The sequence below is a fragment of the Fusarium subglutinans genome (genome assembly GCF_013396075.1).
Source record: "Fusarium subglutinans strain NRRL 66333 chromosome Unknown NRRL66333_c0000191, whole genome shotgun sequence".
Classification (NCBI taxonomy): Eukaryota; Fungi; Ascomycota; class Sordariomycetes; order Hypocreales; family Nectriaceae; genus Fusarium; species Fusarium subglutinans.
Genome location: NW_023502254.1, coordinates 51,341 through 77,061, shown reverse-complemented (window position 1 = coordinate 77,061; position 25,721 = coordinate 51,341). Strand labels below are relative to the sequence as shown.

The 25,721-nt window shown below is 48.2% G+C and overlaps 10 protein-coding genes across 10 annotated transcripts; 4 read left to right on the top strand and 6 right to left on the bottom strand.

Annotated features, from left to right (window-relative positions):
- Positions 1–711: 711 nt before the first annotated feature.
- On the top strand, positions 712–5,757 carry FSUBG_10796 (uncharacterized protein; the record flags this gene model as incomplete). The annotated part of the gene is made up of 3 exons (XM_036675410.1): positions 712–1,984; positions 2,037–5,261; positions 5,309–5,757. 3 exons carry the CDS (start codon positions 712–714, stop codon positions 5,755–5,757), a joined length of 4,947 nt encoding a protein of 1,648 aa, XP_036533742.1.
- Positions 5,758–6,016: 259 nt separating this feature from the next.
- Positions 6,017–6,721, bottom strand: FSUBG_10795 (uncharacterized protein; the record flags this gene model as incomplete). Its single annotated transcript, XM_036675409.1, has 1 exon — positions 6,017–6,721. The coding sequence occupies one exon, from the start codon at positions 6,719–6,721 to the stop codon at positions 6,017–6,019; it is 705 nt and encodes a 234-aa protein (XP_036533741.1).
- A 244-nt stretch (positions 6,722–6,965) lies between these two features.
- FSUBG_10794 (metallohydrolase yodQ) lies at positions 6,966–7,286 on the top strand (the record flags this gene model as incomplete). The annotated part of the gene is made up of 2 exons (XM_036675408.1): positions 6,966–6,972; positions 7,018–7,286. 2 exons carry the CDS (start codon positions 6,966–6,968, stop codon positions 7,284–7,286), a joined length of 276 nt encoding a protein of 91 aa, XP_036533740.1.
- Positions 7,287–8,752: 1,466 nt separating this feature from the next.
- On the top strand, positions 8,753–11,055 carry FSUBG_10793 (alcohol dehydrogenase; the record flags this gene model as incomplete). The annotated part of the gene is made up of 6 exons (XM_036675407.1): positions 8,753–8,942; positions 8,994–9,682; positions 9,750–9,842; positions 9,890–10,018; positions 10,569–10,770; positions 10,949–11,055. The coding sequence occupies 6 exons, from the start codon at positions 8,753–8,755 to the stop codon at positions 11,053–11,055; spliced, it is 1,410 nt and encodes a 469-aa protein (XP_036533739.1).
- A 1,472-nt stretch (positions 11,056–12,527) lies between these two features.
- FSUBG_10792 (membrane-associated eicosanoid glutathione metabolism) lies at positions 12,528–12,965 on the bottom strand (the record flags this gene model as incomplete). The annotated part of the gene is made up of 1 exon (XM_036675406.1): positions 12,528–12,965. One exon carries the CDS (start codon positions 12,963–12,965, stop codon positions 12,528–12,530), a length of 438 nt encoding a protein of 145 aa, XP_036533738.1.
- A 1,005-nt stretch (positions 12,966–13,970) lies between these two features.
- FSUBG_10791 (amt family ammonium transporter) lies at positions 13,971–15,532 on the bottom strand (the record flags this gene model as incomplete). The annotated part of the gene is made up of 2 exons (XM_036675405.1): positions 13,971–15,379; positions 15,448–15,532. The coding sequence occupies 2 exons, from the start codon at positions 15,530–15,532 to the stop codon at positions 13,971–13,973; spliced, it is 1,494 nt and encodes a 497-aa protein (XP_036533737.1).
- Positions 15,533–17,411: 1,879 nt separating this feature from the next.
- On the bottom strand, positions 17,412–19,499 carry FSUBG_10790 (uncharacterized protein; the record flags this gene model as incomplete). Its single annotated transcript, XM_036675404.1, has 3 exons — positions 17,412–18,072; positions 18,563–19,002; positions 19,077–19,499. 3 exons carry the CDS (start codon positions 19,497–19,499, stop codon positions 17,412–17,414), a joined length of 1,524 nt encoding a protein of 507 aa, XP_036533736.1.
- Positions 19,500–20,930: 1,431 nt separating this feature from the next.
- Positions 20,931–22,768, bottom strand: FSUBG_10789 (phenol 2-monooxygenase; the record flags this gene model as incomplete). Its single annotated transcript, XM_036675402.1, has 3 exons — positions 20,931–21,563; positions 21,617–22,511; positions 22,563–22,768. The coding sequence occupies 3 exons, from the start codon at positions 22,766–22,768 to the stop codon at positions 20,931–20,933; spliced, it is 1,734 nt and encodes a 577-aa protein (XP_036533735.1).
- A 508-nt stretch (positions 22,769–23,276) lies between these two features.
- Positions 23,277–23,814, top strand: FSUBG_10788 (glutathione S-transferase; the record flags this gene model as incomplete). Its single annotated transcript, XM_036675401.1, has 3 exons — positions 23,277–23,297; positions 23,344–23,594; positions 23,649–23,814. 3 exons carry the CDS (start codon positions 23,277–23,279, stop codon positions 23,812–23,814), a joined length of 438 nt encoding a protein of 145 aa, XP_036533734.1.
- Positions 23,815–24,179: 365 nt separating this feature from the next.
- On the bottom strand, positions 24,180–25,573 carry FSUBG_10787 (PHB depolymerase family esterase; the record flags this gene model as incomplete). Its single annotated transcript, XM_036675400.1, has 7 exons — positions 24,180–24,199; positions 24,252–24,288; positions 24,340–24,456; positions 24,514–24,588; positions 24,642–24,958; positions 25,017–25,071; positions 25,121–25,573. The coding sequence occupies 7 exons, from the start codon at positions 25,571–25,573 to the stop codon at positions 24,180–24,182; spliced, it is 1,074 nt and encodes a 357-aa protein (XP_036533733.1).
- Positions 25,574–25,721: the final 148 nt, after the last annotated feature.

The window sequence follows — 25,721 nt, the reverse complement described above, 5'->3', positions numbered from 1 at the left end:
AACGCGCCATGTGCTGAGACCCGGGATAGCTGGCAAACCAGACTGGGAGCCAATTTCGCAATTACTGGCGGTTTCACATGCCTACTCAGCATACCTTGATTTCTCAATGTCTCTCCTCTTTCCTCCCCCTCTTTTCTCTTTCCGGGCCAAGACAATACGGGCCGTCTCGGATGCACGACAGCGGATCTGGATCAACATGCATTCTTGCGTCACAACCCGTCCCACAATCGAGATGTGGGGGTCTTTTGGCCAAACCTGAACATCGCATGCGGCTTACAGGTGAAATGGAGGGGCCGTGAGACATGGTGACAGCAGCTTGTACTTGTCTCACACCCCGCTCGAACTGAGTGAATATCAATTGATCAGCATGCATATAACCGAAAGTTCCGTTGGCAACACCAAGATGATGTCTTGCTTGAGAACGTATTCGGAGACGTCTTTCTCAGGGTCTATCGTGGTCCCCAACACCGGGCAGCAACATGAAATCCAATGTATTTGCTTTCTGCAACGCATTTGACCATTTTTTACTTGTCTCCGCGATACATGCTTAGTTATCTGAATCAATCCCTATCATTCCACTCTCCAGCTGGTTACCAATACCATCCATTTACTCTTCTGGGTAGGAGGAACGAGAACTCAACCCCTACTTCGCCCAGTCTCCAAGGCCTAAAAACACTTGTCTATACTATTCTTTCTCCTTGAACAAGCAAGATGACAGTGCTATCGGACCCTAACGATGGCGATACTTCGAGCAGAGCGTTGGAGGCATCCGACGCTGCAACTTACAGCATCTATGCCAGCTCAGCGGGTCAACGCCCCGGAGATAACATTCAAGTCCTGGCACCTGGAAGTAATCTGGATAACTTCGTGGCTGGCTTGAACCCCAGCAAATCCATCATCTTATCCAGCGCCCCAGACCCAGCCGCCAGTTTCCACGATTCGGACGAGACCATCAAATGGTTCCGGGACATTGATCCGGGCGCCAGTGGCTCCGTCACCGTCGATGGCACAGCAGCAAAGAGCATTGAAAGCTTCCAATTCTCCCTGCCTCAGCCCTGGCCACTTGAATTCAGCTCAGCGAGCGATGTCCTGCTCTTCACATTTGGCTCAACCGGCCTTCTTGGCAGTGATGAGACAGGATCCCGCATTGAAGCACCGGGCATTGACTCTACCGGCAACATGCTGATTTGCGGTCTTGACTTTGCCAACATGAAAGACATCACCGGTGTCACAGTAAAAGACGTCTTCAAGAATGCCAATCAAGAAGGCATGACAGACTTCATCCCTCTTGCGGTCCTCGCCCTCGAAGTATCGCTGGAAAAGCCACCTGCTGATGTGCCACCCATGAGGAATGCGTTGTGGTTCGTCCCATCGGCTAATAAACGGCTTCAGACTCGGCTGCAGTTCCAGCTGTCAGACTTCGACGCATTGCAGGACCTATTCTCAATTGCCCTGGGCGGTCTCATAATTGAGAGCGCAGACGTCGTCTACAAAAGCAAAACGCAATTGGGCGTGACGGAAAATGGCGAAATGCCTATCTCTCATGGCCAAGTGGCCTTTAGCATCGGGTGCTCTCTCAGAGATGCTAAGAGTCCTGTGTCGATGCTCGCTGGCGTAGAATTCACCACTACCACGATTGACTTCACCTTCATGTTCCTCTCCCCAGACCCGCTAGCCGGAATATTACAATGGCTAGCTGGACTTGCCGAGGATGAAGAAGTCGAGACGGTCGTCAATGAGATTCTTGGCAAGGAAGAAGGTGGAGGAAAGGTTTTGCCCGCTGCAAATCTGCGAAGACTGCGCATTGGGCTTGACACAAGAAAGGATCCGCAGAATCCTAGACTCGGGTCTTTTTCTTTTGACATCGAGGTCTCTGCAAACTTTGGTCGTGGAGACAGCAAGGATACTCCTGTATTCTTGATCACGTATAATTGGAATCGGTCTATCGGTACTTATGGTACTCTTTCTGGGCAGTTGTGGAACGGTGAGTGATTATCGCGCTTTCTATGACCTTTGCTGATTAAATCCATCCACAGACTTTGACGCATCAGTTGACCTTGACCTGGAGCCAGAGGGTGAGAAGTGGGCTATCTTGACGCCTTTGACACCTTCACCTGCGTCATCCATCGATATCGCCACTCTGATCCCAGGCCAGACCGTGGTCGACATCCCCGATACTCTCCCTTCTCAGATAACCCTTGCATTTATCGAGTTATCCCAAGAGTACTTCTCCCTTCGCTGTCAAGCCACTGCAAATCCTCCAACCCCAGGCTCAGCCCCCCAACCCTACCTCGGCGAGGTTGTTCTCGCCACCTACTTCAACTGGGGCAGCAGTTCAGTGTTTACCTTTGACGTCGGGATATCTGTCTTGATTGATCCCCCAGAGGATTCTGAAATCGATCTTCCAGCTACATTCGTTGGAACCCTCGGTTACGACTCCTCTAAAAAGTCTTGGGAGCTCACAGCGGCTATAAATGGCTTGTACGCCTCTGTTCTTGCTGAGTTCTTCCACGATGATGAGAAGGACCACGTTGGACCGTTGATCAATTCCATTGTCATCAATACTTTGTCTGTAAAGTATACGTATGAGAAAAAGAGTGGCAATAATGCCAACTCAGTGGGAAGCACATTCGTTATCGCTGGTGACTTGGTCATTGCAGAGCTGAGATTAACCCTGGACTTCAAATACACGGCTAGTGGCTTTACCTTTTCGGCGGCGCTCAACCCAGCTGACAGGAATGCGACTATCGGAGATATCTTGACAGACCTTGTTGGTTCTTCGTTTGACATACCAGACTTTGTCTACGATACTTTGATAGTCGGTGAAAAGGAGGACGCGTTCCGCATTGATATCCAGAAGATGAAAGACGCCTCTGACATCGAGTCATTCCAATTTCTGGCCAGTCTCAAAATTGGCGATCTCCAGTTCCTGTTCTCCCAGCTCCACAGCACCAAATGGGGCCCCAAAGATCCTTCCAAACGACTGTTCAAAGCAGCCATCAATGGCTTTGGCAACATGGAACTCGAGATTCCTCTTGTGGGCACATTATACCAGCCACTCGATGAGCTGTACTTCCTCTTTGTCCAAGATCCCAAGCCGCCAAATCGACCGGGACAGCTCACAGGGCTCACACGAGAGGATATCGGTCTTCTCAACAGTGGCGTCATGCAAAAGGACCAGCTGCTTGTTGCTGACAAGATCAAGCCCGACAGTGCTCAGCCAACAGACCTTCTGGTGCCCTCTGGATGTCACTTTGCTGTCATTATTCGCAATGTGGCCAAGGGTGAGCGCGTGTGTCTGCTGAGCTACGGCTTCATGAAACCCCAGCCTTCGTCATCTCAAGCACTGGTCACTGGTACCGAGGAAACGGGCAGAAGACGCACCGAAGAGGAAATGGACGATGGAGGCCCCAGTGCACAAGCGCCATTCAAAAAGGATACAGGGCCTATAGCCATTAGCAACGTTGGTCTAAGGTACAAGGCCAAGACACTGTCCATCGTCTTTGACGCCACTTTTCAGCTCGGGCCTATTGGCTTCTCTCTTCTCGGCTTCACCCTCAACACCCAGTTCAAGAGCCTAGATGAGCTACCAACAATCAGTGTCAACATTGACGGACTAGCAGCATCCTTTGAAAGGCGTCCATTGACAATCGCCGGTATCATCGTCCACGGCAACGATGGCGCCATGGACTACTATGCTGGTGGTCTTATCATCGGGTTCCGTCCCTATCAGTTCCAGGCAGCTGGCTTCTACGGAGTCATCACTCTCGCCAACAGCAGCAACAGCTTCCAGAGCGTGTTTGTCTTTGCAAAGCTCAACGGTCCACTCATGACACTTGCTTTTGCTGAGATCAGCGGCATCTGCGGTGGCTTTGGCTACAACAGCAGCGTTCGCTTGCCTTCCGTAGACCAAGTCTCGGACTTTCCCTTCATCAACAGCGGCCGTCTGAGCAATAACGAGAATGCACAGCAAGTACTCCTTGAGCTTGTTGACCCCTCGGCCGGTGGTTGGTTCCAGCCACTTGACAGCACATATTGGGGTGCCATTGGCATGAAACTCTCTGCGTTTCGTATGCTGAGTGTCGATGCTGTTGTTGCAGTGCAGTTTGGTGACTCGGTGAAGCTGGGCATCTTTGCAGCGGCGGTCTGTGATATTCCTTCAACCAATTCACCACTCAAGCTGGCCCATGCTGAGTTGGGTATCGCCGCTGTCTTGGACTTCGACTATGGATTCCTCAAGATCGAGGCCCAGCTATCACCTCGCTCTTACATCCTCAGTCCTAACTGCCATTTGACGGGCGGCTTTGCCCTCTGCTACTGGTTTGATGCACCTCTCGCCGATAGGGCCAGGATCGGAGACTTTGTCTTCACCTTGGGCGGATACCACCAAGCGTTCCGCGTTCCTGTTGGCTACCCTAACCCCCCTCGGTTAGGTATTAGCTGGGATTTGGGTGGTGGTTTGTCAATCTCTGGCGAGGCATATTTCGCCATCACTACCAAGGCCTGTATGGCTGGTGGACGTCTCCATGCTGCGTTCAAAGCAGGACCTCTCTCTGCCTGGTTTGACGCCTTTGCCAATTTCCTTATCAATTACCGACCCTTTTACTTTGACATGTCAGCTGGTGTGTCTGTTGGAGTCGGATTCAGCATCGACTTCTGGTTCATCCACATTCGTATCTCAGTCCAGATTGGTGCTGAGCTATACCTCTGGGGCCCCCCCGTTGCTGGCCGCGTACACGTTGACTTCTGGATCGTCGCTTTCGATATCAACTTCGGCGATCACCACCCCAAGATTGATCCAGTCAAATTGTCTGATTTCTACGAGCTTGTCCTTCAGGACTCGCCTGCATCTTCTTTTGCGTCTGCGACTTCCCTGATCACAGGCAAACAGCAACAGGAACCCATTGCAGCGTCTACATTGAGCAGACCCAAGAATGAAGGACACAACTTCCTTGCTGAGGCTGGGCTTCTCAACCCAGACGACCAACCAGAGAGAGGAAAGGAAGACCCTTGGACCGTCCGGGCTGGCACATTTGTGTTTGTTGCGGAGTGCAAGATGGCCATAAGCAGTGTTACGACTAGCGAAAACGGCGATTCAATCCTACGGGGCAACGACGTATTCAGCAAGCCCATGGGCATGATAACGCCTATGACTTCAACCATGCAGATCCAAGTCATTCATGAGGATGGAAGCAATCCTGAAGAGGATTGGCAGTTTGAGAGATATACTCAGATGCTTCCGAGCGCTCTCTGGTCAAAGTGTAAGTTCTGTGTACCCGCCTGTAGATCTGTAGCTAATGCATCCCAGATGATCGCGGGACTGATCCACGTCAGAGTGGGAACAACGTTGGTGACCTGCTCAACACCAACAACGGTAGCCCCTCTCTCATGACAGGCGTGAGAGTCACAGCGCCCAAGCCAACCATGTCTCCAGACCCATTCCCAGCATACAAGGTTGCGGATGCAGACCTTCAAGAGCTGACTGCGGAACGGAATCTTCCTGGTATGGTTACGGCTGAAGATGCATGGGCGCCAGTCAAGCCGAACGACGATGTCAAGCAGAGATATGAAGTCATTCATGATGCTTGGGTAAGTCCTGTGCTGGAAGAAAAGGGCCAACAAGACTTTGTGGGAGTCTTGGCCCAGAGCTTGGGATGGAATGATGTGAGCGGATTGAAGAGCGTTGCAGGTATTCCAGAGAGATTGAAGAAGGGTTTCATGAATATGTATGTCGCGTCTCCGTTGATGACTGCCTGAGTTTATTTATGGGATCTTGCACGCTGGACTTGAAATTGTCTACTGGTAGCGATAGTAATGAATGGAAGACTTTTCTATTTTTCACAGTACCATTGTCGACCCACTGCCAATAAATTAAAACCCTTGTCCAGATCTCGTCAAAGTCTTATATACATGAAGCCACTCTAGAGTTTGGTTCGCGGGACTACATGCCCCCATTAAGATGCTAAATACTATAGATATTATATATTTCCTTCTGAATCAAATCAGCCAACCTAGCCTATACAGGACCGCTGAGAACTCGATAAGATGTCTCCACTGATGGAGATAGTGCCTTGAGCGCACTGCAGAGTTCCTCAGCAGCCGTAACAAGCTCTTCGTCTGACAATGGCTTCAGAGCATCTAAGATAAAGAGGACGCGAGTAGTCTCGTCCGTTAATACAGTCCGCGGACCTTGTCGCCAATTCCATCTACGACAAGTAATACCAGTACTGTCACACCATATTGGTTCCCCAGGGGCTGCTAGCTCTATCGAGGGCTGTCCACTAGCCGTAGTGTGAAATTCTTCCTTGCCAGTAGCGCGGATCAAGAAGGGCGCTCCATCATACTTGTCCAGATTATGCTTGACAGAAATGGCGTTATAAATGTCTGTCAATCGGTTGACGCGCGGTAGGCCGCCCTTATCAACACGGAGTGTCAGGGCTTCCAGGCTATTGCGGGTGCGCTGGTGCTTGGCGCCGAAGGCCTTGTAAGCTTCTCGCCAAGCTGCGATATGGGGGAGCTCAGTGACGGATTTGGTTGATGTGAGAGCCTTGACGTGCTCCTCTGCATCCCTCAACATGGCCTCACTGGCTGCGTCGCTGGGCCCTGGAGGGATGCCCTCGGCTTGTACTAGGAGGGCCCGATAATCCGGGCGCAGCTCAAATATTTCAGGCGATATATGTGCATTGTCTAGAATACTCTGTGTTTTGGTTGGTCCACTCATGGCTTGATAGACATGGAATGAACAGAAACGTTGCAGAGATACCGCAGAGAAAATGGCTGGGCTGAGAATAGAATGGCTGATCTTTGTAGTGGATGATGATTTGTATAGGGAAAGGTTCATAGGTATGAAGCTGATGGACATAGAAACGAAGAAGAGGTCTTCATGTGCATGCTTCGCTCGACTCTGGGCCGAAGACATATCTGCCTACCCCGCGCAGTGCAAGATCGTAATGGAGTGGCGCACCATGCCAGGTGAGAATTAGGGCTGTACTAAGAGTAAGATGCGCCAGTTGATAGCCGATGTTGCAAAGGCCGTGCCAGGTCTCAAGGCCGAGTTTAGGATTGTCATGAGCCGACCGTCTATGGCCACTGCCTCCAATCATCCTTTTGTCGAGCTTATTACGGATGTCGTTGGTGATGTTCTTGGAACGAAGGCTACTCTGGCTGAAGCTGGCATCGTCCTGCTGTTATTGAGCCTGAAACGAGCGCAGGCCAGCGAACAATTCAGTTCCGTCAAATCCGCCTTCACGTTAACGACTTACTCAGTATTCGCCCCATGGAGTTGAACCACTGCATCTCCAGATTGAATTGATAGCGTTGAATTGAACATGTCGAACCCAATATGCCTTCCCTCCAACTAGTCCTGTTGAAGCATTCCTTGTTGAATTCCGAGGTGACCAACTGAACGAGGTACTCCAAAAAAGGACGCAACAAGAGACCGCATCGCATCTTATACAGGGGAAACAACCACTGAGTCTGGCAATCACGAACAGCTTCGACAGCCTTGCTTGAGTGCACGGGTTCTCAGAATGTTGCATGAATTCTCCCTGTATCGCATGGGGACGATACATTAGATTGTCACACTGATAGATCCAACGGTCCAGGTTATAAAGCTTCCCAGCGAGACCTCTCTTTCGCCAAACTTTGTGCTAAGCAATAACGAGATGGCACGACTTGTATCCCGCTCACCAATACTGCTTCGTAAACTCCAGTCCCTCCTTGACCCATGGATCATCGCTTCCTCGTTCGAGATGAAAGCCATGTGGACCTGGTTGGACCGAAAAGAGAACAGGAACCGCAGGTGAAGCTTACGCAGCAAAGCTACAGAATACTCAGCGACTTGGAGGGGAATCTGGTGACACGGTTGGTTTTTCTTAGGGTTACAACGGACGAAGCGGCTTTGTAGAGGCGATCGCCCACAATCAAGCCACCTCCATGGAGGTGAACGGACAGGAGTCATTTCCCTCTTAGAATGGATTTATGTACGAGAACGCTCGCATTGAGAGGGGTTTGCCGATAGTCTTGAAAGACTAGGTCGGTGATGTCGAAGCGGTCAAACTTGTAGCCCATCTTACTATTGTGGCCGTTGTCGAGGTCTGAGTTTATGTTGGAAGATGAGCCTCAGGAAAGTTAATAAAGAAATAGATGAACGCAAGCCATCATCATCAAGCCGTTAATCAAGGTTTCACTAGAAACTCCATCGCTCATGCCACCAATCCCCATCCTTTCCGACCATGTGGGACCTCTCGAACTTCCCCGCAAACTCCACCAATAGCTTCCTCGGAGGTTAGGTAAATACTGGTAAGGTCTAGACTCCTCTTTTGAAGCTACGGTAGCTAGCCATACTGTGCCAGAGCCAACTCCGCGTTTCTCTCGTGGGTCCCCAAGTCTACCCCAGGAATGATTGGTTATAGTTCCGAACCCAGTCCCAAATTCTAGAAGTTTGTTCCGAGGCTGGGAGAGCTGGAGAGGATGCATTGTTGCTCTGCGATCCCGAAAGTAGTTAGTCTAGAGGTAAACTGAGACTCTCGTACGTCTTCTCTTTGCTGTTAAGGGTATAGCTATCTTGAGGTCAACTGACATCGGCAACAAAACACGGCAACCAAGACACAACTTTGAATTATACCCGCCGACCACTTAGATAATATGACCTCTGTTCTATTTAAAGATGGCTGCTCGTGACTGTTGTGAAGAATACTTGACCCTCTCACCTAACCTGAGCATCCACGTCTTTCAAACTATCTAACTCGCCATGTCTACTACAACTGCTCTGGTTCTACGAGAAATCAACGGCCCATTCTCTCTTGAACAGATCTCTCTTAACGCCATCCGCAATAATGAAGCTTTAGTTGAGATTCATGCAACAGGAATATGTCATACTGACTTGTCATGTGCAAATGGTACACTACCTGCCTCTGCACCTGCGGTCTTGGGACACGAAGGTTAGCTTCCTAATTTGATGCTACTGGTAGACCATCTAACAATCTCGACAGGGGCTGGAGTCATTAAAGAAGTAGGGGCAGACATCATAGACTTGAAGCCAGGGGATAAAGTACTCCTCTCCTTTGCCCATTGCGGCACCTGCGAACAGTGCACATCGGGACATCCTGCCTACTGCTATTCCTTTGTTCCGTGGAACTTTGGTGGCAAACGGCCTGATGGTTCTAGCGCATTGAACCTGGACGGCAGCCAAAACAAAAAGGCCCTATATAGCAGCTTCTTTGGGCAAAGCTCATTTGCACGTCTCGCAATAGTCCATCGATCAAGTCTGGTCAAAGTAGGAGACGAGAACGATCTTGCTTTGTTTGCCCCACTCGGATGTGGTCTTCAGACCGGAGCAGGCGCCATTCTGAATACACTCAATGTGCAGCCTGGAAAGACAGTGGCTATCTTTGGAGTCGGCTCGGTAGGGATGAGCGCCGTCATGGCTGCCAAGCTTCGTGGTGCCAAGGAGATCATCGCTGTTGACCTCCAACAATCTCGGCTTGACTTGGCCAAGACTCTGGGGGCTACAGCTACTATACTGGGCAGCGACTCTGACATTATCTCCAAGATGCAAGAGGTCTCACCACCGAATGGGGTTAATTATGCCCTCGATTGTACAGGTGTGCCTGCTGTGATTGAGACGATGATTAAATGCCTCGGTACCAGAGGTAGAGCTGCTTCTGTAGGAGCTCCGTCTGTAAGTCAAGCTGAGATCATGGGTAAAGCTTGATCATTGCGAAGTTATTGACATATTTGCCTTGTAGCCCGGAAAGACTGTCGATGTTGATGTGTTTGCACAACTTATTCACGGACGGGAATATGTGGGGTGCTGCGAAGGAGATGCCGTCCCTAGCAAGGTAATGCATTCTAAGGTTCTAGCCAATGACGCGCTAACATCTAGTAGTTGATTCCCTTCCTAATTGAGCAGCATGCACAAGGCAAATATCCGATAGAGGAGTTGATTACGTACTATGATGTGAAGGACTTTGAACAAGCTATCAGCGATACAAAGAGTGGCAAAGCTCTCAAGGCAGTGCTTAAATGGACCTCTTAGCACCAAGGCAGATAGGGGCTTGAGGGGTTGGTTTATGACTACTTTCTCGATCGTTGAAAGAAGTGAAACTGTTTCTTAGTCGCGGAGAAACAGTTACAACTACTACGACGGACGAGAATGACAAAGACGTATTATTCAAGTATCATTGCGGGCCATACGGAGACAATATATTAACCGTCACAAGGAATTCCAAAGGTCTACTCTAATTTATAGAGTCGGAGATGTGACTTTCGTTTCAGCTAAGAGCTAGAGAACTCTCTTTCAATGATTCATCCATAGTGCCCGCTCAGCTCACTACCCCTATCTGCTCCTTCTCCGAAGCTTTTGCCACCATTATACGATGCCGTCCCGCACAAAACCAACATTCAGAAGCGCCGAAGTGAAGTCGCATAATTCCGCGTCATCATGCTACGTGACTATCGGTCCCGACGTCTATGACGTTACTGAATTTATTCAAGAGACCACGTGTCTTATCCTCGTTCTGAAGCCGTATATGAGATACTTAGCGACTACTATGTGGGATTTGTAGTGTCTAAAAGCTGCCGACCCCAACAACTTTGTCCACTTATCGCATAATGATGTCGATATTCAAGATGGTGCTGTCGAAATGCGCTACCGGACCGGTGTATTCTGTGAAGAAGATCTGAGTAAGGTAACCGATATTGACAGCGACTATAAGAAACATGAATTTCTTAATCTCGGCCGCCCTCTCTTCCCACAGATCTGGTTCGGTAAGTTCACCAAGGACTTCTATCTTGATCAGGTACACCGCCCACGCCACTACAAGGGAGGTAATTCTGCACCACTTTTTGGAAATTTCTTCGAGCCTCTTTCCAAGACGCCGTGGTGGATGATTCCTATTCTATGGCTCCCCCTACGTTGTGTATAGGACTTACTTAGCAAGTCAAGGTCTTGACACTTCCTTTGCTCTCACTGCTTACTGGCTCTTTGAACTATGCATCTGGTCTTTAATCGAGTATAGCATGCATCACTTCCTATTCCACATCGAGGAGTGAGCCACTCCCTAATTGGGGCCCAGATAACATATGCTTAACCTCTTTGCCAGATACCTACCCGATAACAGGATTGCTATAACGCTACACTTCCTATTGCATGGCATACACCATTACCTACCCATGGATAAATACCGCCTTGTTATGCTGGTAGCTCTCTTCGTGGTTCTTGCTTTTCCTTTTTGGAAACTGGTACATGTCCTCTTCTTCGGCAGCTGGTATGTAGCTACCGCCGTATTTTGTGGCGGAGTGTTCGGCTATATTTGCCATAATATGACTCATTATCTAGTGCATCATCAGAATCTCCTTCTTTTGTATAAACAACTTAAGAAACAACAGTTAGAGCATCATTTTTTTGACTGATTTTTCCGATGTTCCAGGCCTAAGTGCAATATGCAGAGGGCAAACTCCCCATCCCACCTTTTGCGCCACGTGGGGGAATTAACTTCATACCGACGCGATCGCTTTCTCAAGCTATTTCGGGTGCATTGAACAATCCCGATAAAGTGGCTAAACGAGTCATTCGTCTTGGGGACGAAAATCTTTCCTATGCACGTACTTTGATAAGCTTTTCCAGGCAGCCGTTCATAAGGAAGGGACCGTTCAAGCATCAGACGAGGAGCACCCCCTTCTCCCCTCTGCCTTCTTATTTGCGGGAAGTGAGGTTATTCAATATGATATGGACTCCAAAGACAGGGAGATCCTAGGAAACTTTGAACGGAATGACATTACTAGAGCTATTAAAGAAATTGTAGGTCAATCAGCTCTACCAAGTAGATAGCCTCTAAGTGAGAAATCAATTACTCCTTCTTATTCCACCTTCCCTTGATAGTAGTCTATGTACTACAGGGCCTTGATGCAGATAGAAACATGTTATTCTAGGCACTGTAAAGCATGCACACGCAGTTAGGACTGGCTCCTTCAACTGTCATGGAGGGGTTTTCATGACTATTCTCCGGTGGCCTCTTTAAGAATAGGGCATCCCAATGCCTCGCCTACGGCTCCGACAGGTTGGTTTTACAAACATTCCTTTCCAGTCCTTGATTGGCCTCAGTTCTACCTGGATTCGGATATTAAGGTCACCATTCCGAATCTGTTATAACGGCTGCGTCTAAGTAGATGAATTACACTACATCCCGACTTCACGACTGGGATACATACGTAAAAGCGCCGTTGTGTATGTGGGTATGCATGATCGAAACATTATCTCAGCTGTCTAACCTAGTAGAACTTTACAAAACTATCCAAAGTCTAGGATGTCATTTTAACGAGTTACTTGACGTATTGAAATCAGTGATGGTATTAAACTAGAGGGCTATTTGGATTGATTGATTGGCAACTAGCTACTGGAGCTCCAATGGTATAATCGAAGGTGGCCGAACAAAATAGTGTGTGCTCAGCATGCTATTTATTTCCATGCCAAAGGTACTGTGTCCCACCGACACTGCGTTTCGACCCGAGTACTCGCCATGGACTTAATAGAAAAGCTCCAGAGCTGCCTTGGCAGTGATGCCCAAGAGCATGACTGAACTTGCCGCAAAGGTGGGGAAGCGAAGAAGCAGGTTGTTGTACGAGACGTGAATGAGGCTGTGAATCACTCTCAGGCCAACATATCCCCACGCCAAGCGCACCGTGACCTTGTCCTTTACATTCAGCAGACTAAGGGCAAGCATAACTGCGTAGAATTGCGTGGGTTGCTCGAGCAGGTTGTTGTAATTGTCGGCGGGCCACTGCACGAATGCAGGCAGCTTCTCTGCTTTCTGCTTCTTAGCAGTTTCCGGGTCGAAGGTCACGCCGTACTTGGAAAGGGCGGGAGTTCGGCGCCAATACAGAAGGCCTTCCATTGCGAATGTCCAGGTGCTGAGACCGACGAGAGGGCCAAGGAGAGGAAGCTGGTGAATGGAGGGAGACATGATGGGTGTTGAGAAGATCTTTCGTAGATGGAAAAGGAGGTGTAATCGTTTTGGTAGAGGTATGATGTGAAGAAGAGAGCTTTGAATTTCTAACTGTGATGCAAAAAGTGATTAAGTAGAATTGATAGACATTTATATAATTATCGCTTTGCTGTGCGAATATAACCTTAAAATGGTAAGTGCTACTTAAGTCCGTTAAGTCCATAAGTCCGTCGAGCTTAGTAACTCGTTTTGAGAATTTTCGCCCTACGATTTGTAATCGGATTCAGCTGAGAACGGTTGTGGAGTAAATATGGAACGTTTGCATCTCGGCTTGGTCCGCAAGCGGATGGATGCTGAGAAGATGATTGGCGCGATTGTTTCAGATCGCCAGTGTCAGGAGATGCCCACTTCTTGGTGGATTTATCCATCGGTCCTACCGAAACCTAATGTAATTCGCCGTACCGATGAGATCATGAGATACCTGTATCCAATTAGATCAAGCGAAAGCCTCTTAGTCATCAAAACGGTGTAAGAGAAGGCCACCGGATTAACTCTTCCGGCTTGGTACATCAAAGCTGCCTCCTCGTCTTTAAAGGGATAAACTCATGAAATTGGGTAGCGCCTGTGGGTCTACTCAGGATGGTCGCGTCACGATATTTAACCATATATTTAATGGCTTATTTATTGAGAGTTGATATTGGTTACAGGAAAAACAGAGTCTATTCTGCCTAAAAGAGGGAAAAAGCTAATGTGTTATTTTGACCGAGTGGCTTGGATCCCCTACGTAAGGGTGATTATATATTTGCCGATTGAATGAACCTGTAGGTCTACGCTAGGCAAATCTACTAGGCTCATTTGACCAATGATGCTATTTAGTGACAGGTTATCCGTAGATCTTTATTTGCCGTAAGACCAATCGGGCTTTCAGAATCAGCCCAAATGACCCCACAGGCGCTACCCAATTTCATGAGTTTGTACAGTAGTATTAGAAAGTAGTTGATAACAAAAAGAGCCTGACTGGACTTAGTTGGGTACCCTGCTTGGCCCTGCCTTTTCCTTCTCTGCTGATGTCGTACTTCCATGATGCTCTTTGGCTCCAAGTTCAAGGTCTTGGCTGTGTAAGGACTCCCCCCTGCCCTCTATACTTCCAGACCCATGGGCATGGGCTTCGCACGGACCAAGAACATAAGCGTCTTCTCCATGGACTGCATCATCTCCCAAGAGCAGTTGCTCCTCTGTCATTCGCAGCGGAATACGCAGCACATACTTGATGAATAGCATGATGAGACTGGTCCAGACCAGGTTCCAGCCGATGATGAAGCATGCACCCGCCATTTGATATCCAAGCTGCATGCCGTTGCCAGCGATTGCTCCTCCGGGATTGGTCAGACCAAAAGCTGCGCAGCCATCGACAGTAGCCCAAAGACCTGTGCCGAACCCTCCAACAACACCAGCCACCATGTGAGTGTGCATAACACCAATTGTGTCGTCAAAGTTACGCTCCAGAAAGGTCATCTTCTTGGCCAAGATGTTCATGGTGAACCATGGAACAGAGCCCGAACCAACACCAAGAAGAATCGCGCCCCAGCCTGCGACAACGCCAGCGGCTGGTGTGATGGCAACAAGCCCAGTGATCATTCCCTGAACGGCTCCGATGACGGAAGGCTTCTTGAAGTATGCAATGTCCAGGCCCGTCCAGACAAGTAGTGAGACAGCAGTGCAAAGATTCGTGTTCAACACAGCGACTCCTGCGTCGGCGGAGGCTGCGTAAGGATCACCACCGTTGAAACCGTTCCAGCCAACCCAGAGAATACCCGCTCCGATGAGAACCGCCAGAATATTGCTTGGTCTGGCATCTGCGCGGTCGCTGCTGAGTCGTGGTCCGATCCAGTAGCTACCAATAAATCCTGCTGTACCCGACGAGAGATGGATGACGTATCCTCCAGAGTAGTCGATAACACCGAGCTTGAAGAGGAAGCCTCCTCCCCAGATCGAATAAGCGCCCACCGTATAGCAGAGGGTCAGCCATAGAGGAACATATATCATCCAGGCGTAGAAGTTCATTCGACCGAGGAAAGCTCCAGCAGTGATGACCAAGGTGATGGCGGCGAAGACGAATTGAAAGTACACCATAGTGGCCATGGGGAATTGTTGACCGACGCCAATGGAAGGGAGGTACGATTGCTTCAGCATCGTGTCAATGCCGAGCACGTTTCCGGGTTTGGCAACGAATGGAAGCATATACTCTCCAAAGGAAGCCTTGTAACCCCAAAGAACCCAGCAGAGCAGCACCGAGGCGAATGCGTATAGGGCCATGAAGGCACTATTGATGGCCCATTTTCGTTTCATGATTCCTGCATAGAGGACTAGGAGACCGGGGATCGATTGCAGCGCGACGAGAGAAGCGGCTGTGAGTTGCCATGCATTGTCACCTACGCGACGTCAACCATTGAATACATGAACGAGAAATAGTTTCTCCGTATATTGTCTGACCACTTACCACTTCCAACACCAGCTTTGGGGTCTGGTGTCCACCAAACAACGGATGACGCTGCTGCTGCAGCCGACGCGGTGGATGTTGCCATAGCTCACGCTACTACGGACTTATCTGGTAGGTATAGGAATACTCGGGTACCGATAATAGCCCTTGAAGCCGTGAAGAAGAGCTGCAGATAATAGTGTCTGGAAAGAGTACTTCTTCTAAGTCTCTTTCGGGAACTTGAGCATGTTGATCAGGTCTATTATAATAAATGACAAGGACATACCAATCGCTTAAGAGTGTAACTTTACGTAAATTGAAAGTTATCAAGATTGCCGATAAGTATTATCGAAAGAGTGCCACGTGGGTTTGTGCCGAGTTGCCGCAACTGTGTGCTATGTAAAGCTTCCCAGCTGGAACAAGGTTATCGCAGCGCTATGGTTGGCAATTGCGTATCATCTATGAGCCTACGAGGCTACGGACGTTGGAACAAGTTTCCGTATTGTATTCTAGAATAGCCTTAATTATGTTTCTTACCCCCCAGGTTTGGACGCTCGAGTCTAACGTGAATTTCTGCTCATCTTTTCAAACTGATCAGTCTTTTGAGGAGTCATCCCATGGTGATCTGCGAACCGATTTGATCGTAATGAGATTGCCCATGGGGAAATGGCTTGGCAAAAGCTTGTCTCGGTCTAAATATAGATCCAATATCAGACCAGTCGTCGTAAATTGCTCATCACCTACTCCGTATCCTTCCAACATATCTTATCTCGGCTTAGACGGCAGCTATATCACGACTCTGGGAGAGGCTAGTCTAGAAATTGATGAATACCAACCCACAGACTGTGGCTTGTAGACTGATAAGATATGCTAAACGATATCTTGAGTATGATAAGATATGGTTTTGATGGATGGTTGGTATGTCGTCTGGGGAGGAGGCAATTGAGCCAGTGACAGCCGTTTGTCTTATCAGGCGCTAGTCCACACCCAGCCGTCCACAGCCGACATTGCCGAGTCGCGACGGATGTGTACCAAGAATTGAATTGAGGGCTTCAAAATGAATTAAAAATCCCTATAATGACCTCTTATGAAATCGAATATCCTCGAGCACCATTCGTTATTGCTTAAGATCTTAATTGTTGTGTAGATAGATTGTATTTTATCATCCCCGAGGGAGACTAAAAAGACTTATAGCCGGCGCCAGCCATGAATGTCAGAAGATACAATTATTCGTAAAGGTCTTTTTAGTAGTATGTCAATCAAGCCTGCTTAGCTATAAATCGGCATAATGTTAGATAAGTTAAGTTAATGTTTAATGCCAAAACAGAAGGTACCTTTATATCAAGAAAGGTAGGTATCTTAGGTTTAACCTCTTTACAAGTGCTCGCGCCTACCCTAGACTGCCAGAGTGCCTATTAGGCTAGTCTACTTCAACCCTTGCTCTGTACGGAGCAACCCACCTAGCCACCCCGCCAGGTGTGTTGTTGTATTATTAGACTGATAAGAACCGGGGGGATGTGCTACATATTCCAGCCTCACAAGTCAATCCTACTCATAACTAATTATCTCAGCTCTGCTACGAAAGATCACGCCTCCCGAAGATCGGTATTGCCAGCAGTAGCCCAGCTGGTCTAACACTGGTTATAACTCTCGAATTGCGTATTGTTAATAGCTTCACCGGACAGCAAAGCAACGAACATTGGTTCTCATATGTTTTTTCTCAATGATATTAAGAATATTCCGACCTTCTCAGTTGTATGGTTGACTGCCGCCAATAAATATGTCTCGGGTTGTTGTCAGTTGCGAAAAATGCAATTGCAAGCCGCATCACCAGTGAGGTGGGAGACGATACGAGGCTTGATAAACCCGGAACCTCCCAGACTCCCAGTCTTCTGTTACAGCATATCTTGACGTCCCGACCCTTCCAGGGAATCCCCGGGATGGTGCTACTGACCTCGTTTTCCCCTCGCCCCTTCACGAGGCCTTCACTTGCATACTTGCATGAGTCCTATATCTTCTCCCGTGAGTCCCGTGTTCGAACCCCCATAGGAGACAAGCCGCTTCGAAGCGCAAGGTCTGTTATACTTTGCATCATTATCCCGCACAGGGATACCCCATCGCCCGAGTGTCCAGTCGTCTCCTCCCAATGCCATCCGTAGAAGGTGTAGCTTGTTGTCTCCCTGCCTCGCCCTCCCAGCTACTGAATCTCGCTCATAGAAATCGTCTACAAAATCAACAATCCGCTCGAGCGAACAATCTAGCAGTATCAGGGCAGCGCTAACGCAAACGATGATAAGCATCCCACAAACACTGAAATTTTGCACCTCGCCAACGGCCCGTACTAGCTGCTTGGTGCACTGATCCTGCAGATGACTGTTCCTGGGCGGTTCAACGTATCCGAAGGGACCTAAGTCTGCTGTGTTGGAGGCAAAATCGACCACGTGTGCCTGTAGCATGGCGAGGTTGGTCTGGAACCAGCCAATCACCTCAGTCTTCCACTGATCCTCCGGTAGGCCGAAGGAGACATGTCCGGTCACCATGTTGTTGGCCCATAGCGCCGCTGTACCGAGGTTTGCCACAGTTGTATATGTATTCGACTGTGCTAGGGAATAGAGAATTCGATCGGCTGTAGAGAGCTGGGTTGTACTGTAGTTCAGGGTCGTACTCGTCGAGCTGTTCACTAGTCCGAGAATACCGGCTGGAGAAGTGCATGACGCAATGGAAGGATTGCACAAGACATATCGATCGGCACAAACCATTGTATCGACGTTGCGATCAGAGACAAATATAGTAAGACCTGAGAGGTTATGTTTTGAGTTCCATTAGCAGAGAACCATTGATCATGAACTGGAGCCAAATACGCAATGTTGTTTTGGCTTAAGAAATGAACAGTGACATCGGCATCAGTGGGGCTGAAATCAGGGATTGGCTTCCAAAGCAAAGAATTACTCGACAAGCTGCTACTGCTGAACGTGGGATAAGACCCTTAACTCATCAGCATAAGTCAGACCAAGACGGCCTATTGATTGATGCCTAAAGCTTATGAAGCCTCCACGAGACATATCAAGCATAAGACAGCCTATTTCCTCTTGACTTATAGTCTGAAAGGCAAAAAAGGAAAATCAGGGCAACATACTGAATTAAATAGCCAATTCCAGTCTTGTTTCCGATTGCTTTGTTGTATCTGTACGTGTAATTAGTCGCGCCATAAATTGGCCCAAGGAAAAATTCCATAAAATCGCCGTCCTCATTTCCAGTTTCCTGGGTAAGGTCGTCCGTGTGTACAGGAGAGTAAGTCAAGCTCAGCTGTATAGATACTCGATCTTCGAACTTGGCATTTATTCCTAGCATCTCATGAGAGCTTAGAAAGTCGGACGTGATGCTAAACGCTCGATCAGGGCCTGGAATGCAGCGGTCACGAGCCGGGAAAGGGTAAGGTGCGAAAATGCTAATATCGTATGGAAGAGTTGGCCGGATAAAGATCGATGGAGCTGTCGAGCTGCTAGTGTTTGCATAGAAGTTGGCGACATGGCTGCGAGCCGCCGGGTGTCGTTTTGCCCTTTTGCCCCCATCGCGCTAAATGCGGGGAGATCATATTCACTGGTTATGTTGAAGAATAAGAATCCACAGTTGTTTGGTTGTACTCGTACAACGACATTGCTGTAAGCTTTGTTGGCCACTCTCGAGGTGAACAGCGCCGCGACGGCGAAGCCTGCCGAGACGATCAAAGCCGGAACTACCACAGAACACGTCTGCTTTATGATCGGCTTTTTCCGGTTCTTTGACCAAGCTTTATGGATCTTGAAGGCCTCCCATAGGGTCTGAGTAGCACCTGCAGAGTTCCGTAGGCTGACTTGATGCTGAAGGTCAAGAGCACTAGGGTTCGCACTCCTCGCCTTCCAGTCATGAAGAGCGAAAGCAACGATGTTCCAGAAACTTGACCCGGCGATGGTAACGAGGATGGTGAGTCCTGAGAGGAGGAGGTTGCTGTAGTTGAGAGGCAAGGTCAGAGTGGCGGCCAAGATTGTTGTTTTTGAGTGGTCCCACCACAGCCCGCTCGCGATAGCAACCATTTTGAAGCCTTAAAGCTACCTTGGATACCGATTTGTCTTTTAACGGTTTGGCTTTGTTCAAAAGCGTGTTTAACAGGTTAGGATATGTAAAACCGGAATGTATCAGGAAACCCGTTAGAGGGTGACGGCAGAATGTCAATATAGATACTATGTAGGTGGGGTTAACCATCAAAGAACATGCTGACAGCTATTAATTATATGTCACTTGAAAGGCTGTTGAGAAAAGAAAGATGACTGGTAATGCTGTGGCGTCGTTGTGTAGCGCGAGGAGGCTGGTCACAGAACGACAGTGAGACACTACAACACATTACCAGGGATTATTGAAGTCTTCCAATTTGGCATCTAATTAACCCCCACTGTAATCAAACAAAGCTGAGCTCTACCTAGAAGTATACCTACCAGACACAAGCCTACAGCAGATGGCGTTCACTCTTGGCATTTGCGGCTGGACTGATCTTGTCTAACAAATGCAACGAGGCTTGCAGGGTAATACGAATTGTTATCGAATAGTTTGTGTGCATTTCTTTCAATGTGGAGCACCGGGCTGCTGGGTGGCTTACTCAATTCTGCCTCACGGGGCATTCTATTATTAATTCCCTGTGCGATTTCCTAATAGTGTTAGTGTTGTTATCTCACATTTTCAGCTTTGCTCACTCCGAGTCTGGAGGTGAACCCCATGACATGTAGCAACCTTGCCCCTTGAACGCCTAACCAAATGGAGGCTGTTTTCAAGTTATCAGATTGGTCGCGATCCCGCCATCTTCAGTTGTGGCAAAAGGGCAATTCATAATTCACATTATATCCAAATGCATGCCCTACCTTGAGTAAATACGTAGGTAGTTGCATAGGTACCTGCTACAGAAACATATCATATTGCCTAGAATAATAAACGCTTAAGACGTCTTCGTTTGACACATGGTGCTAAATACCTAAGAATCTCAAAAGGAGGAAATCTTTAACTTCTTTTTTGTTTCACGATATAGTTCTTGTATATCACATTGGAAATGAGTGTTGGTAATGTATGGTACCTCCGAGGTTGATACAGAGGTAATACGGATTGTGCATATGAGTGGGGAACCGGGGATGGCGCTTACCAAACTGGTAGGAACGTTAAATCGTCGTTATCAGCGTAATAACCTGTCTGGTACTTCCCGCTAGGTGTCAGACAGTCTTGTGGAGAGCAAAATCGTACCCAACGGACAAATGATAACAGCTGAGGATATAGGGAGCTTCCTTTGCAGACAAGTTTAGCAAAATTGCGGGCGCACCAAGCTAGTGCGCTGCTGATGTCATTGCAAAAGACTTCACAGCGGGCCAAAATGAATGATTGGGATATATGTCGTGGATCATGAGCCTTTCTAATGACAGATGTACCTGCTAATCAGCTTGCTAATCCTAAGGCGGTCTCATAGCCTGCAGGACTTAGTATTATTAGTTCTTGGTTATGTATAAAACAAGTTCCAATGCCTTCTGTAACTGATCTCTATGCCCATCCTTCCTCCTTTCGCCTCGCCAGGCAATAAATCCATCAGGCTGGACCAGGATAGCCTCGCCTTCAGAGATCCTACAAATACGACTGAAAGAGCCTTCAGAATCCCTGACGGTACCAGTGTCCCTGTTGATACTGTGAGAGTCTATCTCAAGTGTCATACTTTTGGCCGCTTCGATCCATGATGATGATTGACCAGTGGTCAAAAGAACGAAATTCGTCTTAATCAAGTCCAAGGTAGATATCTGGGAACCGTCTCGTGAAAGAAACACATGCGGGAGTCGACTTCCTGGCAATACAAGTGGTGCATGCGGGTCTTCGTACTGGTCGCCGTTGGGGTTTTGTATGTGCGCAGCAGCAGCAGAAGGGTAACGATAACCTATCTCGCATACAATGTCGGGAAGTTCTGGCTCATCTGGGACAGTGCGAAACACTCGTTTCTGAAGCCTTGAGTAGGCTTGGCACATAAGAAGTCCAGCTACTGGCCGTCGCTCAGCATCATAGGTTTGGAGAAGCGGAGCGCTGGCTTCCCCTCTTAGAACATACGCAAGCTTCCATGCCAGGTTGTGGACATCCTAAGTAAGTCAGCATTATTGAATACTTTCTGATAAGCTGGAAATTAACTTACCTGTATACCGGTGTTACCGCCCATTCCGCCAGTTGGGGGCATCACATGTGCTGCGTCTCCTGCAATAAACACGCGGCCAGTTGCGCTCATGAAGCGCTCGGCATTGAAGGCAGCTACCGACCAGTATGAGATAGAGTCGACCTTAATATCGATGTCGTCCTCAATGCCGCTTGCTTCCTTGAAATATCGCTTCGCGTCTCGTTCAGAGACTGAGTCTGGAGAAAAGGACTTTTTATCGCCTGCTCGTGTGACGATCATAAAACCAGCCTTGCCTCCGCTCTCCAAGCGAAAGCCAGCATCGATAGCAGGGTTAGAAATATAGGTGACGCCATGCTTAGCCCGAGTTCCGAGGTATGGGGTTAGATCGGCTTTGAAGTTGATAGAAATACTCTCACCAAGCAGTCCCGGACCTTGCCATTCGATACCTTCTTTTCTCCTTGTTGCACTCCTGTTTCCATCACAGGAAACTAAATACTTGGTCTTAAATTTCCTGTAACTCTTAGACTGAACGTTTTGCACCACGACGAGTACACCGTCTGGCAGCTCCTCATAATGAACGACGGTCTCGCTAAACTCCTGAACGGCACCAAATTCCTTTGCCCTTTTGCGCAGGAGCGGCTCAAACATGTTTTGGGTAAGCCATAAGCGGCGACTCGGGCTGGCCTTGGCTACTTCCGCTGGATCACTTTCTTGCATACTTGCCAGGACCTTGCCGCCTACTAGCTTCTCGACAATGATCATTCCAGCGTCAAGATCAAAGTTTGAAGCGCTTTCTGAACGGAGTTCATCCTCCAAACCTAACTGGCGGAAAATCTCGACGGAGCGCAGGAGAAATAAGGCTGCGCGGGGGTGTATAGCAGTGGAAGGATGGCGGTCGAAGGATACTGACTTGATACTGGAAAATGTCAAGAAGGTGGCGCATAGGAGTTGAGTGATAGAGTCTTACCCATGATATCCTAGCAGAACGCCCAAAGTCATTCCTACCATACTTGACCCGATGATGATAACGGGCCATTCTTCTGGCTCCATTGGAATCTTTGAATGATCAAATATCCCAAATTCGAACAAAGTCCTCTGACTCTGGGCGATCGGAATTGTATCATCGACTTGGCTGGGTCCGTCAGGGCTGGGATAAACATTATGGGAGGGCATTTTGGGCTGTTTCTTAAGGTTGAATGACACACTGAAACTGCTACTACGTGAGTCTGAAGGAAATAAAAGTCAGAAGGCCTCTTTAATCCTCTATCAATGCTTGCCCTACGTAGCGGCGATTGCGAGATTCTACAGGCTAGGAGTAGCGGCAATCACAATATGCCGTGCCGTGCCGTTGTCGGTAGTTAGATTCTCCACTTTCGCCGACTCCACATCCCGAATGCTCCTCCACTACTCCACAATCTGGGTCAAGGTTTCTCTATATAGCCTAGAACCTTGATCACTAAAATATAATCCCAGGTATCATCCAAGAATCAAGACCAGTTCTTTTGTTTCTTAAGTCAAGTCTTACTAGACACTCTTATGGCACCGATTCGTAGTACAGTGACCAACTACTACAACGATGACTCTCACTTTATATGGATCGCGTCAATCAACCTGCACTCAAAGAGTGTTGTTAGTTTTTTCAGAACTAAATATAACGGATTACGAACTATCTAACATCGACATGCAGAAGGGGGAGCATCTTGTAGGAAGCCATATATCCATGATTGTGCCGTTACTTATCTCGTTAGGAACCCAATTATGTGCAAGAATTCCATCCATTCGGACGAATCCCAGTTCTTGACGATAACGGCACTCGATTGTTCGAGTCTAGGGCGATTTGCGAGTACTTGGTTGCAAAGTACGGGCCACATAGCGCTTTAAATAGGCGAACGGACCAAAACATTGCGGACCTGGCAACTTACGAGCAAGCGGCTAGCGTTGAGTACTCTTACTTTGACCCGACAGTGAAAGCTTTGGCATACGAGAAAATCTTCAAAGGGTACTTGGTTCTTTCAATATCTTTCATCTAACGCGTTGCACTCACACGGGACAGGTTTATGGGGCGAGGCGATCCTGACAGGGCCACAGTCGAGAGACTGGAAAGCGACTTGGTCAAGGTCTTGGAACACTACGAAAAAGTACTTTCTCATAGCGAGTACCTTGCCGGAAATGTGAGTTATATCTACATTTCGAGCGGAATTCTTGTTGACTGTTCTTAGCAATTCTCATTGGTTGATATATATCACATCCCTTGGTTTCAGTTTCTGCCGCGTCTGGGGTTGCAAGATGAGATTACGAAAAGACCGGCATTGAGCGCATGGTGGACGCGCGTTAGCAACAGGCCAGCATGCAAAAATTTGACAGCGTCACATTAGAAAAGGTAATCAGCTCTATCGCGGCGACAGGTTGTATCATCAAATGCTGGCTGGCTGTGTTATGTTGAGGCCAGTTCTACCCTTGCGCACTCGGACGTGGCCATGGAGCCTCCGGTATGTTTTTACCGCCACATATTGGCTCAAACGGGTGATACAGGCCATATATCTACCCTGAAAATCTCAAGCAATCATCGCCGAGCTAAGAACAACTACTGACACTGGGAATACCCTTGTGTAGATATCAGCAAGTAGATCAAATCAACATTTGATAGAGTACTCACAATCGTTAATCTTGACACATTTGAATGAACTTGCACACTGTTCCCATTAATAAAATCCCACGGAAGCCTTGATAAATTGACTACTTACTTGTTTGGGACCTGTCCAACCTATGCCACCACATTGACCCCACTGAGGAGAAACCTCCAAGCTACCAGTATCTGTCGGTGTTGTGGCGGTAGTAGTGGATGAAGGCTTTACTGGATCCTGGAACTTCGTTAGGTAATGCACATTGAGGATGTTATTGACAGTGATGTGACTTACAGCGAAACCAAACCACTTTAAGTCTTCCTCTGGGAACACATCAATCGAATGATTAATACCCTGACCCAAGAACGTCTAAACGTGTTTTCAGTCATATTTCTTGAAACTGGGATGCTTGCTTATCTTACCTGCAGCTTATCGCCAAACGTGTATCTGGTATACGGGCTCCGTGGGAAGTTAGGCGTCGTGGATTGCGGGTCAGTTGAATAACCAAACACGCCAGTCCATTGTTTAATGGTTTCGTAGTAGTTCTGTACATTCAATACCTGATCTACCGACCCGTGATAGATCTGCATTTTGGGTCGTGATCCAGTATATCCAGGATACATATCCTTCACAACATTGGCCCACTGAGTCTGGGTGTAGATTGACTGGCCGGTGGCACATGTTGAGTTCCAGAAATCGGGAATATTATCTGCGCTCTTGAAGCAACCGGCTGGGACACCTGTGCACGTGTGTAAGACGTGTGATGTAAGTATTGGATGTGAGGCGTGTCAACTCACCTGCATATGCAATTCCTGCTGCAAAGATATCAGGGTAGGTTGCGGCCATAACATTCTGTTTCTATATTAGCTTGCTCGTGTCAAGAGACCTCACTGGCACATACAGTCATCATAGCTCCTGAGGAAGTACCTGTAACAAAGGTTTTACTCTTATCGGTATTGTATTCCTTGGTGATATACCTGACCATATTGGCGATCGAGGTACTAGCACCGCCGCCATCGTGAGTCAACGTCATCTTTGATGCTACATCCCAGCAATTATCCTGGGTATATGGCGTCTGAGGGTAGATAACAATAAAGCCATATGTCTCGGCGTAGCGTGCCCATTGTGTACCCTGGTAGTATGCTTGAGCGCTACCGGTACACCAATGGATACCGACGACTATGCCAGGACTCGAAGCCAGCGTCTTCGGAACATACAGCCACATTCGAGTACCTGTGGGGTTATCGCCGTAGTTGGTTACCTCAGTAAAGGTAGACCTGGGGACAACATCTGCAGCGAGAGTTGAGTGAAGAAGAGTTAGCAGCCAGAGGCTGATGTAGGCTGTTAACTTCATTGTAACAGGAGACAGCGCTTGATTGGAAAGGTTGTCACATAGAAATTATTGACGACGGCGGTGGCGTATTTAAAGAAAAGTACACATCTCGTGGAATCGACATACCTTACCTGGTCGTTCGGATCATTAGCTTCCGTGTCTCTTTTCG